At 49.3% G+C, this 11789-nt stretch overlaps 2 protein-coding genes across 2 annotated transcripts in view; one reads left to right on the top strand and one right to left on the bottom strand.

Annotated features, from left to right (window-relative positions):
- VEPH1 (ventricular zone expressed PH domain containing 1) overlaps window positions 1-11789 on the bottom strand; it is a 50661-nt gene that overhangs the window by 37044 nt on the left and 1828 nt on the right. The window contains exons 3-4 of the mRNA XM_031055442.1: window positions 11247-11462; window positions 8832-9006 (exon numbers count right to left, since the gene is read on the bottom strand). Coding sequence (XP_030911302.1) covers window positions 8832-9006; window positions 11247-11462 — 391 coding nt within the window. The remainder of the gene's footprint in view (window positions 1-8831; window positions 9007-11246; window positions 11463-11789) is intronic.
- On the top strand, window positions 7-5811 carry PTX3 (pentraxin 3). Its single transcript, XM_005419056.2, has 3 exons — window positions 7-226; window positions 704-1225; window positions 4396-5811. The coding sequence occupies exons 1-3, from the start codon at window positions 79-81 to the stop codon at window positions 5007-5009; spliced, it is 1284 nt and encodes a 427-aa protein (XP_005419113.1). The 5' UTR covers window positions 7-78; the 3' UTR covers window positions 5010-5811.

Genomic DNA, 11789 nt, shown 5'->3' with positions numbered 1-11789 from the left:
AGCTCCTGCAGCTCCTGCACAGCCCCGGCCCCGCTGCAGCTCCTGCAGCCCCCGCACAGCCCCGGGAGCGCCAGGAGAATGCTGCCCCGAGAGCTCCTGTCCCTGCTCACGCTGCTCTGTGCTTTCAGAGTTTCTGGCTCCGTGGTGGATGAAGACGATGACTACGAGCTCATGTACGTGAACCTGGATAATGAAATCGAAGGTCCAGCCCCTGCGACTGAGGAAGGTGAGTAAATTTAAACTCAGTTTAAGTGCAGAAGTGCCTTCGGTGCTGCCTAGCTGTTGTAAGAGTTACTACTGCAAACATAATTTACTTTTTCCAGAGGGAGAAGCTCGTGCTCGTAGCAGTGGGTAATTACGGGCAGTAAAGGTAAAGCCCTTGGATGGGGCACCTCGGGCTGTGCTTTAGGCTCTTGATTTCCCGGTTTTCCTGCAAAAGGCTGCTGCTGTCCCAGAGGTTTAGGATCTCTGTAATCACACCCCTGCACTGTTCTGTCCGGCTACAGAGGGAAAGGCACTGGCCCCAGCACGGCAGGGGGGTGGAACCAGATTGTCTGTAAGGTCCCTTCCTGCCCAAACCAGTCTGAGCCCCAACTCTGTGACAGTCTGGAGGACACAGCCTTGCACAGAGCCAGGTTTTGCCAAGCGCTGCCATGTAAAACTCGGTCCCAAGGAAAAGCAACATCTGTACGTTCCCTTGCAGCTGCTTCGTGCGACTGCCAGCAGGAGCACAGCAAGTGGGACAAGCTGTTCATCATGCTGGAGAACTCGCAGATGAAGGAGAACATGATGCTGCAGGCTCTGGATGAGCTCCCCAGGCTGGAGCTGCAGACCCTGAAGGCAGAGCTGAGCCAGCTGGCCACCACCCTGGCGGGCACCGTCGCCACTGTCACCTCACACGTGGTGTCCCAGATGGAGCAGGTGCTGCTGAGGAGCAGGGACCAGGCTGAGCAGGCCAGGAGGCTGCAGGAGTCGGAGCAAGGGAAGGTTCTGGAGCACGTCCTGCAGCTGAGCCACAACGTGTCGGCGAGGCTGGGCTGGCTGGAGAGCGCCTGGCACCGCAGGGCCGAGGAGCAGGCACAGCAAACAGCCCTGCAGCAGGACAAACAGCACGGCAGCAGAGGGGACAGCCCCATCCTGAGCTCGCTGTGGAAGGAGCTGCAGCAGACCCGGGCTGAGCTGAGGGCATCACAGCAATGGGCAGCCCAGCACCTGCTGCCTGCAGGTAAGGCCAGCCTGAGAGCCCCAAACTAACAGGGATCCACACACCCCCTCCTGGGCACCTCCTAATGCAGCAACAGGGATCCACACACCCCCTCCTGGGCACCTCCTTCTGCAGCGGCTCCAAAGCAGCCCCAGGAGCAGCAGGGCAGCTTGGAACAGGCTGTGTGTGAAGGAGGGTGTAAGAATTAGTGCAATATAACAGTGGGGAACCCCAGAACTCATGGAAAGAGAGGTACTGAGCATTTCCAAATGTAGGATCAAAGAAAGGTTTCATCAAAGTCCTTGTGCAGGGCAGAGCCAGCCAGGATCTCACCTCCTCCCAGCTCTCCCAGATCAAAGCCATTGTCAGAGAGCAGTAAATGTAGTTTAGGCACCCAGATTGTGTTCTCTCACCTTTTGCCTTCCCAGCTGGTGACTCCTGTGTGTTTGCAGCAGTCAGGGAGCTGTCCTGTTCTCCTGCATGTTCCCGCTCCTTCCTCCTCCTCCATGAGCATCTCCTCACCAGCTCTGGTGCCCAAGAGCTGGACATGCTGTGCCAGCCAGCCAAGCAGCTTCCAGGGCAGGGAGGGCACATTCCCTGCGTGCCAGTGGGAATATTCTGCCCTGAATATTCCCAGTGGCACAGAGAAATCAGTGACCCGTGCTGCTCTTGTTTGGGGGATTTTCCCTTTTCCAAAACATTTGCACCGATCAGTAGGGTGGCTGTAGAAAGGCGGGCTCATACCTCAAATCCCAACTCAGCTTTTCTGTGCAGGGCAAGGAGACACCCAAAAAAGCAGCAGCAGCAGCTTGGGTGTGGCAGAGCAGCCCCTCATTTGTTGAAATGTGGGTGCAGAGTGCAAGACAAACTGCACTGAAATCACCCTGCCCACCAGTGAGCTGTCACTGCCAGGCTTCTAGCTGCTGGTTAATGGCTCTGCTTTCCACAAATAAAAGTTATTGCCACCTAAACCCCCCCAAAATCTACCCCCGCAGGCTGGGTGCCTAGGAGGGAGGGGTGCAGCATCTCCAGAGGGAACTCTCACATCAGGGAGCAGAGAGGAGCAATAATTGCTATAGCAAAGGCAACAAAAGCCACAGGATTGCTCACATCAAAGCCTTTACAGCCTAACCTGAGCCCATCCCTTCATGCAGGGCAGACAGCTTTAGAAGTAAATTGTTTCCACTGCTTTACCACACCACCTCCGAAATCTTTGTGGTGGGAGGAGGTCTTGGAGCAGATTCCTCTTTTCTCCAAACACAAACCTTGCAGAGAGCATGGTCTCGTTCCTTATCTCCCTGTCCCCCAGCCAGCCTCAGCAGCTACTCTGCCCTAGGTGAGAGCAACAAACTCGATCTGCAGTGAGGATCATCGGTGGAAATTCAGTTTATTTCCACTGGTTCCCTCATGATTTTACATAAAACAACCACACTTGTAAATTTAAAGGCTACGTTTTAAGTACTTCCAGAGCATCTCTCTGGATTTTTTTCCAAGGGAATTTTTAGCAACTGACTTTAATTTTTCACATCTTGACTTACTGCCAGCCATACTTCTTGAGGGATTTTCTAATCACACTTTTTTGTTCTTCACTGAGGCTGGTTTTAATTTTGTTTAGGCTTTGATAATAGAGCCTGAAAGCCTGCTAATTAAAATCTTTTTCACAATAGTGCTCCTAAGTAGCATTTTCAGGAGAATCCCCAGCAGTTGCTCACTGACCCTACTCCTTCTCAAAAGGGTCAATGGGAGATGTAAAATCTGCTCAAAGCTGGAGGGAAGCAGCCCATGAAATACCACAGCAGCTCAGTCCTGGAGGGCACAAAGAGTCCTTCATTCCCCGGAGCAGAAATTTCCACACACGTTTTAGACATTTCGGATCCTCCAGCTTCTTTAAACAGGAAATGAAGCAGCTTAATTGGAGAAGGGGCTGCTTGTTCCCTCCTGTCACCTTGGATATTAACTTAGGTGCAACCCAGGGAGCAGCACAGAAACCACCAGAAATGTCTTGGCTTTACTGATCACCAGTTGCTTTCCCAAGTTGCATAAATTTTTGTTCGTGGTTTTAACTAATCTAATTTCTGTTATCAACACTGATTAATTAGACATGAGAAAGGAGCTGGTTAAAAAGTATCAGTTGTCTCATAACTTCCGCCATTTAACCAGTGCCCATGAAAACTCCTGACCAAAAAATCCTAAAGGCAGGGCCAGGAAAGGGGGTCATGTAAATTAAGGAAGCAAGCCCATCTCAGCATGTTCCTGCCAACGTTTTCTGCTTCTCAGCAGCTCCTGTGCCCCGATGCCCATTATCCATGGCACAGCCTCCCAGCAATTCCCTTCTCCAGGCACAGCCTCCCTGCTCTCCTGGGAATGCCAAACCTGCTGTTTGAGGGGATCCCTGACCCCTTCCCTCTGCACAACGCTGGTATTTTCACTACTCCAGACTTAGAGGATAAAACAACACTTCAGTGGCGCCGAGGGAGGGTTGCCCAATTACCTGGCAGATTTACCCAATTCCAGGGGCTGACAGAGTCCCTCTCCCAGGGCTGGTGCTCCATTCAGAGCTTCCCAAAGGAAGCAGCAGGGCAGACAGGCTGCATTAACCCTTTGGATGTCCCAGGACTGTACAGTGCCCCCTGTGCAGGCAGGGAAGAGCCCAGAGATTCCTGCAGCTGGATTGTCCCTTGCCATAGTGTCCAGCAATTCCTCCATCTGCTCTGACAGCTCCTTCCAATCCTCCTGGGGTAGGTTCCTGCATCCCACTGGATGAGCTGAGCTCTCAGCTCCCTTTGGGAAGCCTGGAAGTGAGCACTTGATCATTGGGACAGTCTGCCTGGAAGAGCTCAAAAATGGGTGGATGTGGCACTTGAGGGCCTGGTTTAGTGGTGAACACAGTAGTGCTGGGGTGGCAATTCACAGAATTAGGGAATGATTTGGGATGAAGGGATCTTTAAAGATCATCTTCTTCCAATCCCACCTGCCATGGCAGGGACACCTTTTCCTGTCCCAGGCTGCTCCAAGGCTCAATGTCCAGCCTGGCCTTGGACACTGCCAGGGATGGGGCAGCCACAACTCAGTGATCACAGAGGTCTTTTCCAGCCATAATGATGCCGTGCAATGCCAAAGGTCCCAGCTGTGCTGTGCACATACAAATAACCCAGTTCTTGTTTACCTGACAATCTTCTAAACCCTTCCAGGCTGTGAAACCGCAATCCTGTTCCCCATGCGCTCGAGGAAGATCTTTGGGAGCGTGCACCCGACCTCTGGCATGGCCCTGAGCTCCTTCACTGCCTGCATCTGGCTCAAGGTGACCGAGGCCTTGGACAAAACCATCGTCTTCTCCTACGGAACCAGGTTCAACCCCTACGAGATCCAGCTGTACCTGAGCCGGGCCTCGGCCGTGCTCGCCGTGGGCAGCGCCCAGCACAAGCTGGCTGCCACCAACGTAGTGGTTCCTGGCAAGTGGCTCCACCTGTGCGGCTCCTGGAGCTCGGAGAACGGATCTGCATCCCTGTGGGCACAGGGGGAGCTGGCAGCCAGCGCCTGGCACGTGGCTGGGGCTCACACCATCCCCGACGGGGGCATCCTGCAGCTGGGCCAGGAGAAGAACGGCTGCTGCGTGGGAGGGGGCTTCGATGAAGCCCTGGCCTTCTCGGGGAAGCTGACTGGCTTTAACCTGTGGGACAGAGTGCTCAGCCCCGCCGAGGTGACAGCCCAGAGCACGGGGGACACCTGTGGCACCCGGGGCAACGTGGTGGGCTGGGGGGTCACCGAGGTGCTGCCCTACGGAGGGGCCCAGTACGTGTCCTAAAGCTGGGGGCTGCACAGGGATGGATTGCACAGAGCTGAACGTCAACACTGCAACAGCCAGAGCTGCAGCAGCCCCTGCCTCTGGAATTCCCAAGGAACAGCAGCCCTGCAAGCTCACAGAAGGAGGCACTGTGGAGATGTGATCAATCTCTGCCTGCTGTCCTGGAGAAACCCTGAAAACACAGCCACACAGCAAGGACTGGCACTGGAAAAGCTGTTCCTGGGGTCAGGCAGCTCTGTCTCTCCAGTGCAGGGTTCTCTGATGTATAAAGTGAGGGTCACCATGGACATTCTGGAGCCAAATGGAGCTCCCAACATCCCTGCTGAGGAAAATCTGACCTGGCTGTGCAAAACAGAGCAGCTGTGGCTGCCCCTGGATCCCTGGCAGTGCCCAAGGCCAGGCTGGACATTGGGGCTTGGAGCAGCCTGGGACAGTGGAAGGGGCACGGAGTGGCACTGGAAAAGCTTTAAGGTCCATTCCAACCCAAACCATTCCAGGGTCCCTCCAGTCCTTGGGTCCTATAGTGTTAATGTGAATTTTACAGAGGAACCACCCAAATCAAGAAATGTGTTGTCTATTAATCCTTGTTAGTAATGGCTAGGCTCTAAGAAAGCTAGTTCCTTGTTTAAAGCATTATTTATGCCATGGATTGATATAAAAATAATATTCCCCATCATAATCTGTGACGTGACATTGGGGGGAAATGCAGCTGTATTATATTGTACATTGACTTTGTGATAATTTTATTGAAATTATTTTTGTAAAGTTGTTTTGTAAATAAAGATACTTTACTAGACTAAAACTCTCTACTCTTCTCATAAACCAAAATTCTGAACCGAGCCCTAAGTGGGGCTTTTTCCACATTTTGAACCATGCAGTTTTAGCTGCTGATACAGAAAACACCAATAGCAACATCTCAGAGGAGCAGGGACCCCATGCACAGTCCTGGCCCTCTGGGGCCAGGCTTTAAGGTACATTTGGACTCATTTGCTGTCCTCGGGGGGTTTGTCAAGATAGAATTGCTGCTCAGTGTCAGTGATTCTCTTCTCTCTCGCACAAACTTATCCCAAATCCCCTGAAAGCCTAGGGCTGGATACAGAGCACAGCAGCAGCTGCAGAGAGCCAAGGAACTGCTGATGATTTCCATGTAGAAAACAGAGCTCAAGCAGAGAATGATGAATACCCTACTCACTGGGTATGTAACCATTTACAACAAGAACCATTAGTTGCTACCTGTTGAAACCTCTGAAGAAGTTATCATGAGGAATGTCTTATTCAAACAATTCCTATTTCCACTGGAAGCAGCCCATCCTTCTTCTCTATCCCCATGTTTCCCTGTCTCTTTCATTCTCCACAGATGTCCTAAGAACACACTTTGACAAATTTCTTGACATGTTGCTGCTACACTTCCTCCTGGCCATGACAGATCCTTGCTGCCCAGATACAAAAGTAGTAAAAAAAGGTAAATTCCACTTTCCTGTGCCATTTAAGAGGGTTGTGCTTCATACCTAAAGTTATACGACCTGCTCCAAAGTTTTGGCAGCACTGCTTATTTAAGGGGAAAGAATTGCTCTGATTGCTGGGATTTCTCCTGTTACCCTGCAATGAAAATGTATCTACGTTATAAATGCTTGGCAGTAAACTTGACAAAAATCCCTCACTAAGTAATATCTGCAAATAACCTTAGCTAGAGAACAATGAAATATTACCTCTGTTCATCTCTGGCAGCCAAAACCCAGATATTCAGAGTTACAAAAGCACTCAGGGTCCCACCATTGTGCAAGGGCAAAACCACTCTCAAATCCTCCCTCTGTTCAGTGCTCTCCATTAAGTGAAAACAAATGTCCCTGAAATGCAGCAGGAAAAGGAAAATCCTCAAAAAGATCTCCAGAAATCCTTCCTGGCTGCTCCTCTTACTGCAGCTCATACCTGAAATGCTTTGTCTTGGAAGAAGCCTTCTCCTGTCTCAGCTCAGGTTTGGCAGAAGACCAAAGGCTAAGCCAGGCCTTCCATCCTCACTGACTCAGCTGGAAAACTTCCCTTTTCCAGAGTGCTCTGCTCTTCCTTCATCACCCTCAGCAGCAGCAAAGCTCTCCCACAGCCCAGCAGCACAGCCCACCTCCTCCAGCACACTTCTCTCCTTCCTTCCTCACTCAACTACGCTTTCCTTTGGAGCAGTTTGGAGGAAATAGCATTTGGGGCAATTTGGGCTCCAGTATTAAAAAAAACCCTCTGCAATCCTAGACTGCCAACACAGATGGGGGAGCGAGGCTGAGCCACAGCCCAGCAGCACAGGATGCCTGAGCTGCCCTGGAAGGTGGAGCAGCCACGGGGCTCTCGGATTGCAGGGCAGAGCTGCTGCTGCCCCCCCGGGAATAAATGGGAATAAATCCGTGTGACCCCGGTGCTGACGGGCCGTGTCAGCACAGAGCTCAGAGCCCACGCTCACTGGGGCACAGCAGTCAAACCCTTCCCAAAGAGCTCTTTTTTAGCTGAAGAGATAAGAACCTCCTCGTGCAGCCAAAGAGTTGCCCCAAGTAATGAAAAACTCCAGTTCCTCTCCAGCATTTGCAGGCAAGGGGCCAAAGTTTGCTCAGCCTGGTGCCACGAGGCTGAGCCCCGTCTGTGCAGCCCCACAACACGGCTTTGTCTCCAGAAACTGCCTTGGAAATCCATCCTCAGCAGCCAAGCCTCCTGCTCCCTTCAGCAAACACTCTCAGGGCAGCTCTCAGTTCCCAGCCTCACACACCAGTTATGTGCAGGGTAATTAAGTCACCACGCAAAACAAATCATTTTGCCTGTTCCGAGCCGCCCCTTCCAGGCTGGAATTCCCAAACCTGATATCCACAGCAACATCTGCTGGTGGAAGAACATAAATACACGGCTCAGCCGTGCTGAAACCTTCCCTTGTGGTGTGCATCCCTTTTCCCAAAACCATGAATATATTCACTATTTCTGTTACTACCCCACAGAGTACAGATGGCAACGCCTAACATTAGCACATTAGTAAGTCTTAAAAAATTACATTTATAAATTAATTTATAAATTAATAAATACAGGATGCACACATTTAATTTGAGGGCTTAACATCTTCCTAACAATGTTCTTTTAATAATTAGTTATTGCTACTTACTGCTACTACCCCTACTCGAAGGAGAACACTGATTTTACCACTGCAGTAGCACTGTGTTGCAACAAACACCGTGAACTTTATTACTCCAATTCAACTGGAGTTCCTTTTATAGAGGAATGAATATTTTTGGCTTTTTAAACCACAAAAAGTAAAATGTAAAGAGATTAGCAACATTGCTCTATATAAAGCTAATAACGTAGGCAAAATGAAAGAACCACTACAAAGCTTTTATATCTTCCATCTGACTATTCCACCACAGAATGGGATTAATTTCATCCCCATTTCTCTTTTGGAGCCTTGCCAGTGACACTAAGAGGAAGGATAAGAGCTCCATGGCTGGTGCCTCATATCAGAGCTGATAATTTGGAGTCCATTAGCAGGGAATATTAACGAGTACAGATGTATTTCCTGCCCTGTGGGTCAGCCAATCCATACCAAAACCTCCAGAGGTGCAGTAAATTCACATATTCCTTGAGAAAGTCTGTTAGAGTGTGATTAATACATTTATGGATATTTCCATAGGTCTGCTTTATACAGCTCATATGATTTGGTGAATGGCTGGATTGATCCCGGAGTCTTTCCCACCCCTAAAGATTGATTGATTCTATAAGATCATGGCTCTGTACCTGCCTAGCACAGCCTGATGTGGTCACACACCTGGATTAAACCCCAGCTCAGGCTGGACCTACCTTGCAGGACACTCCTGACGATGGTTTCTGTGTGCTCAGCCAGCAGCTCAGCCTTGGCAATGGCAGCCAAGGACAGGTAGCTGGACATGTTCCTGCACAGCTCCTTGTTGCCCCTCTGCAGGAACTTCACAGCCACTGGCACAGCCAAGGCCATCACTGGAGGCCGGTTGTAATTCTGCAAAAACAGAAAAAAAAGATTTACGTAACAATCTAGTGCTAGGCAAAGTAGGGAAACCAAAGTCAAAGTAACGGGGGAAAAGAGAAAAAAATTTGTCAAGAAAGGTCATGTTTTGGTACCACCACTGAAGGCAGAGTCAAAGAAAGAGCAAATACAGAAATTTAAAACTAGTACAGCAGGAAAAGTTAAGAATAGTCCTATTTTTGTCTTCTGCTAGAGGAAGCAGAAGAGCAGTAACAAAATATGTGGTGCATAAATGAAAATCAATATAAATAAAATACAGAAGATATGAAGTGCACTAACTACATGCTGCCATTTCTAATGAGACATTTTGTGTTTGGTGCTCCCTGGGAAGACAGAGGCTGTATCCATCATCCCAAAGCACAGGAAACACCTTGGAGCAGCCACTCACTCCCTGGAAGTGCACTGGACACTTGCTCACAGTGTAGTAGCTCTAGTATTGATCACTTAGTATGAAGATTTCATTTTTTAATTTAAACTCACAGAATCCCAGAAGGGTTTGGGTTGGAAAAGTCCTTAAAGCTCATCCAGTGCCACCCCTGCCATGGCAGGGACACCTCCCACTGTCCCAGGTTGTTCCAGCCTGGCCTTGGGCACTTCCAGGGATCCAGGGGCAGCCACAGCTGCTCTAGGCACCTCCACCAATTCCTCTGAACACTGAAATCTTTCAGGAGTGCAAACTCCTCTTCCTAAAATGGCTCCAAGTTTCTGAAATCTCAGGGTCCCTGAGTGTACACTGGGGTTGGGAATCAAGGTCAGGAAAGGTTTTCTGTTTTTATTTGTACAGAAAGTTGTGTGTACAAAGCACACACATCCATTACCTGCTGAATTCCCACAGCAGCAGGACACATTTGTGCGTCACTGAGCACCCAGATTCCCCCTGGAGCCTCCTTAAGCAGTGCTGTGCTCTCCTCTCCACTCAGATCTTTGAAACTAGAGCACACCCCTGTTTCTGAAAATAATCCTGCAGTGTGATTATGTCTAATTAGCAGCTGAAATCCCAGGCAAACCTGGAACCCAGATGTTTGAGACAGCAGCAGAACAGTGCGAAGGAAGACAGAGCAGATTTTCTGGATTTTCATTCTGGAGTAGCCCTGATTAGAATAAATTTAGACTGAGAAACCCCAAATCTGTTATTCCACAGAGCCTGAGTGACTCTGAGGATTTTCCCTTGGAGCAGAGACTTGCCAAGCAGTGGACATTCCCTCCCAGAGACCCCTGAGGAAGAAGGGACTGCAGCCACCCCTTGGTGTCAAGACAGATCATTCTGGCAGCTGCCATATGACCAAAAGCTGCATCTTTAATGAGAAAAGCCCTTCAAATAAATGCAGCTTTCTGCAGCAGCATGTTTAAATCAACATAATGCCTTGTTATGTTTGGCTGAGACACCATGGAGCAGGAGCCAAATGCTGCTCCAAGTTATTGCTCTGCTACTCCACACAAAGAATGGGAAGATAAGGCTTGGCTCTTTGACTAGGATTTAAAAGATCTAAGAAAATTCCAAAGAACAATTATTTTTTTTCCCACCCCTTACAATAAAGATAAAATCCTTAGTTAAGAAAAGATTTGAATTCAGAGGGAAGGAGAAAGGTTTCATTTGTTCCATGATAAACATCAGGGCAGGAAGGCACACTCAGAAGATGTGGAGGTGACAATGAAGAGCAGATTTCAATAAAGTGATCCAGTGATGTTTGCAAACCTTGGGGACCTCCCTGCTGCTGATATCAACAGAGACCTGCCTGAGATCCAGCCCAGCTGGCAGATATTCATTATTGTTCCAACTGTCCCCCACATCTGCTGGAAAACCTCAGTTTATAGCTCTTTGTTTTAATGCAAAGGAACTTGCCAATAAAAGCTCTGCTTTAGGGAGCAGCAAATGTACTTCCAGAACGCAGCTGTGGCTGCCCCTGGATCCCTGGCAGTGCCCAAGGCCAGGCTGGACAGGGCTTGGAGCACCTGGGACAGTGGGAGGTGTCCCCGCCATGGCAGGGGTGACACTGGATGGGCTTTGAGGTCCTTCCATCTCATATTTCTATGAGTTACCTCAATGATTTCAAGAGAGGAGGAATCAGAACAGTGCAGTTCTCCAAGCTCTGAGTTTTAAACATCACCACTCACAAGCACCCAAAAAGAAGAGTTACCAAAGCATTTTAAAAAGTAAAACCAAAACCATCGGCACCGAGAGCACAGCACTGCTGCTCCCAGCCCAGCTCTACCTGCAGGATACAGCTCATGATGTCAGATGCAATTTTGGCATGTGGGGCATCCTCATCCTTGCCAGAGGGCGTCAGGTTGTGCTCCAGGCAGGACTCCCAGAGAGCCACCAGGGCCCTGCCGTGCCTCTCGATGGAGGCAGTCTCCCTGATGGCCGTGGTGATCCGGGTGATGCAGATCTCCACCACAGCCTGGTCGTTGTCGTTGGTCTGGTAGTCCTGGAGCAAGCAAAACACACCTGCAGTCAACTGGTCTGCCAGCACCCACCAAATTCCGTTTTTGTAGCAGCCCAGTGTCCATTTTTCCATGTCCACCTTTACAATAAACGTTCAGCGTGACAGAACTCCAGAATTTGTCATCCCACAGGTCTTAATTCTCATTACTGGGAAGGGATGGACCCCTATAATTTCATATAAGCTTTAATATGCTTTAAATAACTATTTAATTAAAATTATTATGTTTCAAGTTTATTATATTATATCATTATATATAAAACAATATAATAAACTTTTTATATATAGCTTAAACATGTATAGTTTAAATAT

This window comes from Geospiza fortis, unplaced genomic scaffold (assembly GCF_000277835.1).
Source record: "Geospiza fortis unplaced genomic scaffold, GeoFor_1.0 scaffold172, whole genome shotgun sequence".
Classification (NCBI taxonomy): Eukaryota; Metazoa; Chordata; class Aves; order Passeriformes; family Thraupidae; genus Geospiza; species Geospiza fortis.
The sequence above is the reverse complement of the archived record's forward strand: the minus strand, read 5'-3'. Positions and strand labels throughout refer to the sequence as shown.

Excerpts from the sequence above, each read along its gene's own strand:
- PTX3 (XM_005419056.2), top strand. The coding sequence starts at position 79 with ATGCTGCCCCGAGAGCTCCTGTCCCTGCTCACGCTGCTCTGTGCTTTC. Across the intron at positions 227-703 it reads AGCCCCTGCGACTGAGGAAG|CTGCTTCGTGCGACTGCCAG; the intron begins GTGAGTAAATTT and ends GTTCCCTTGCAG. Across the intron at positions 1,226-4,395 it reads CCAGCACCTGCTGCCTGCAG|GCTGTGAAACCGCAATCCTG; the intron begins GTAAGGCCAGCC and ends AAACCCTTCCAG.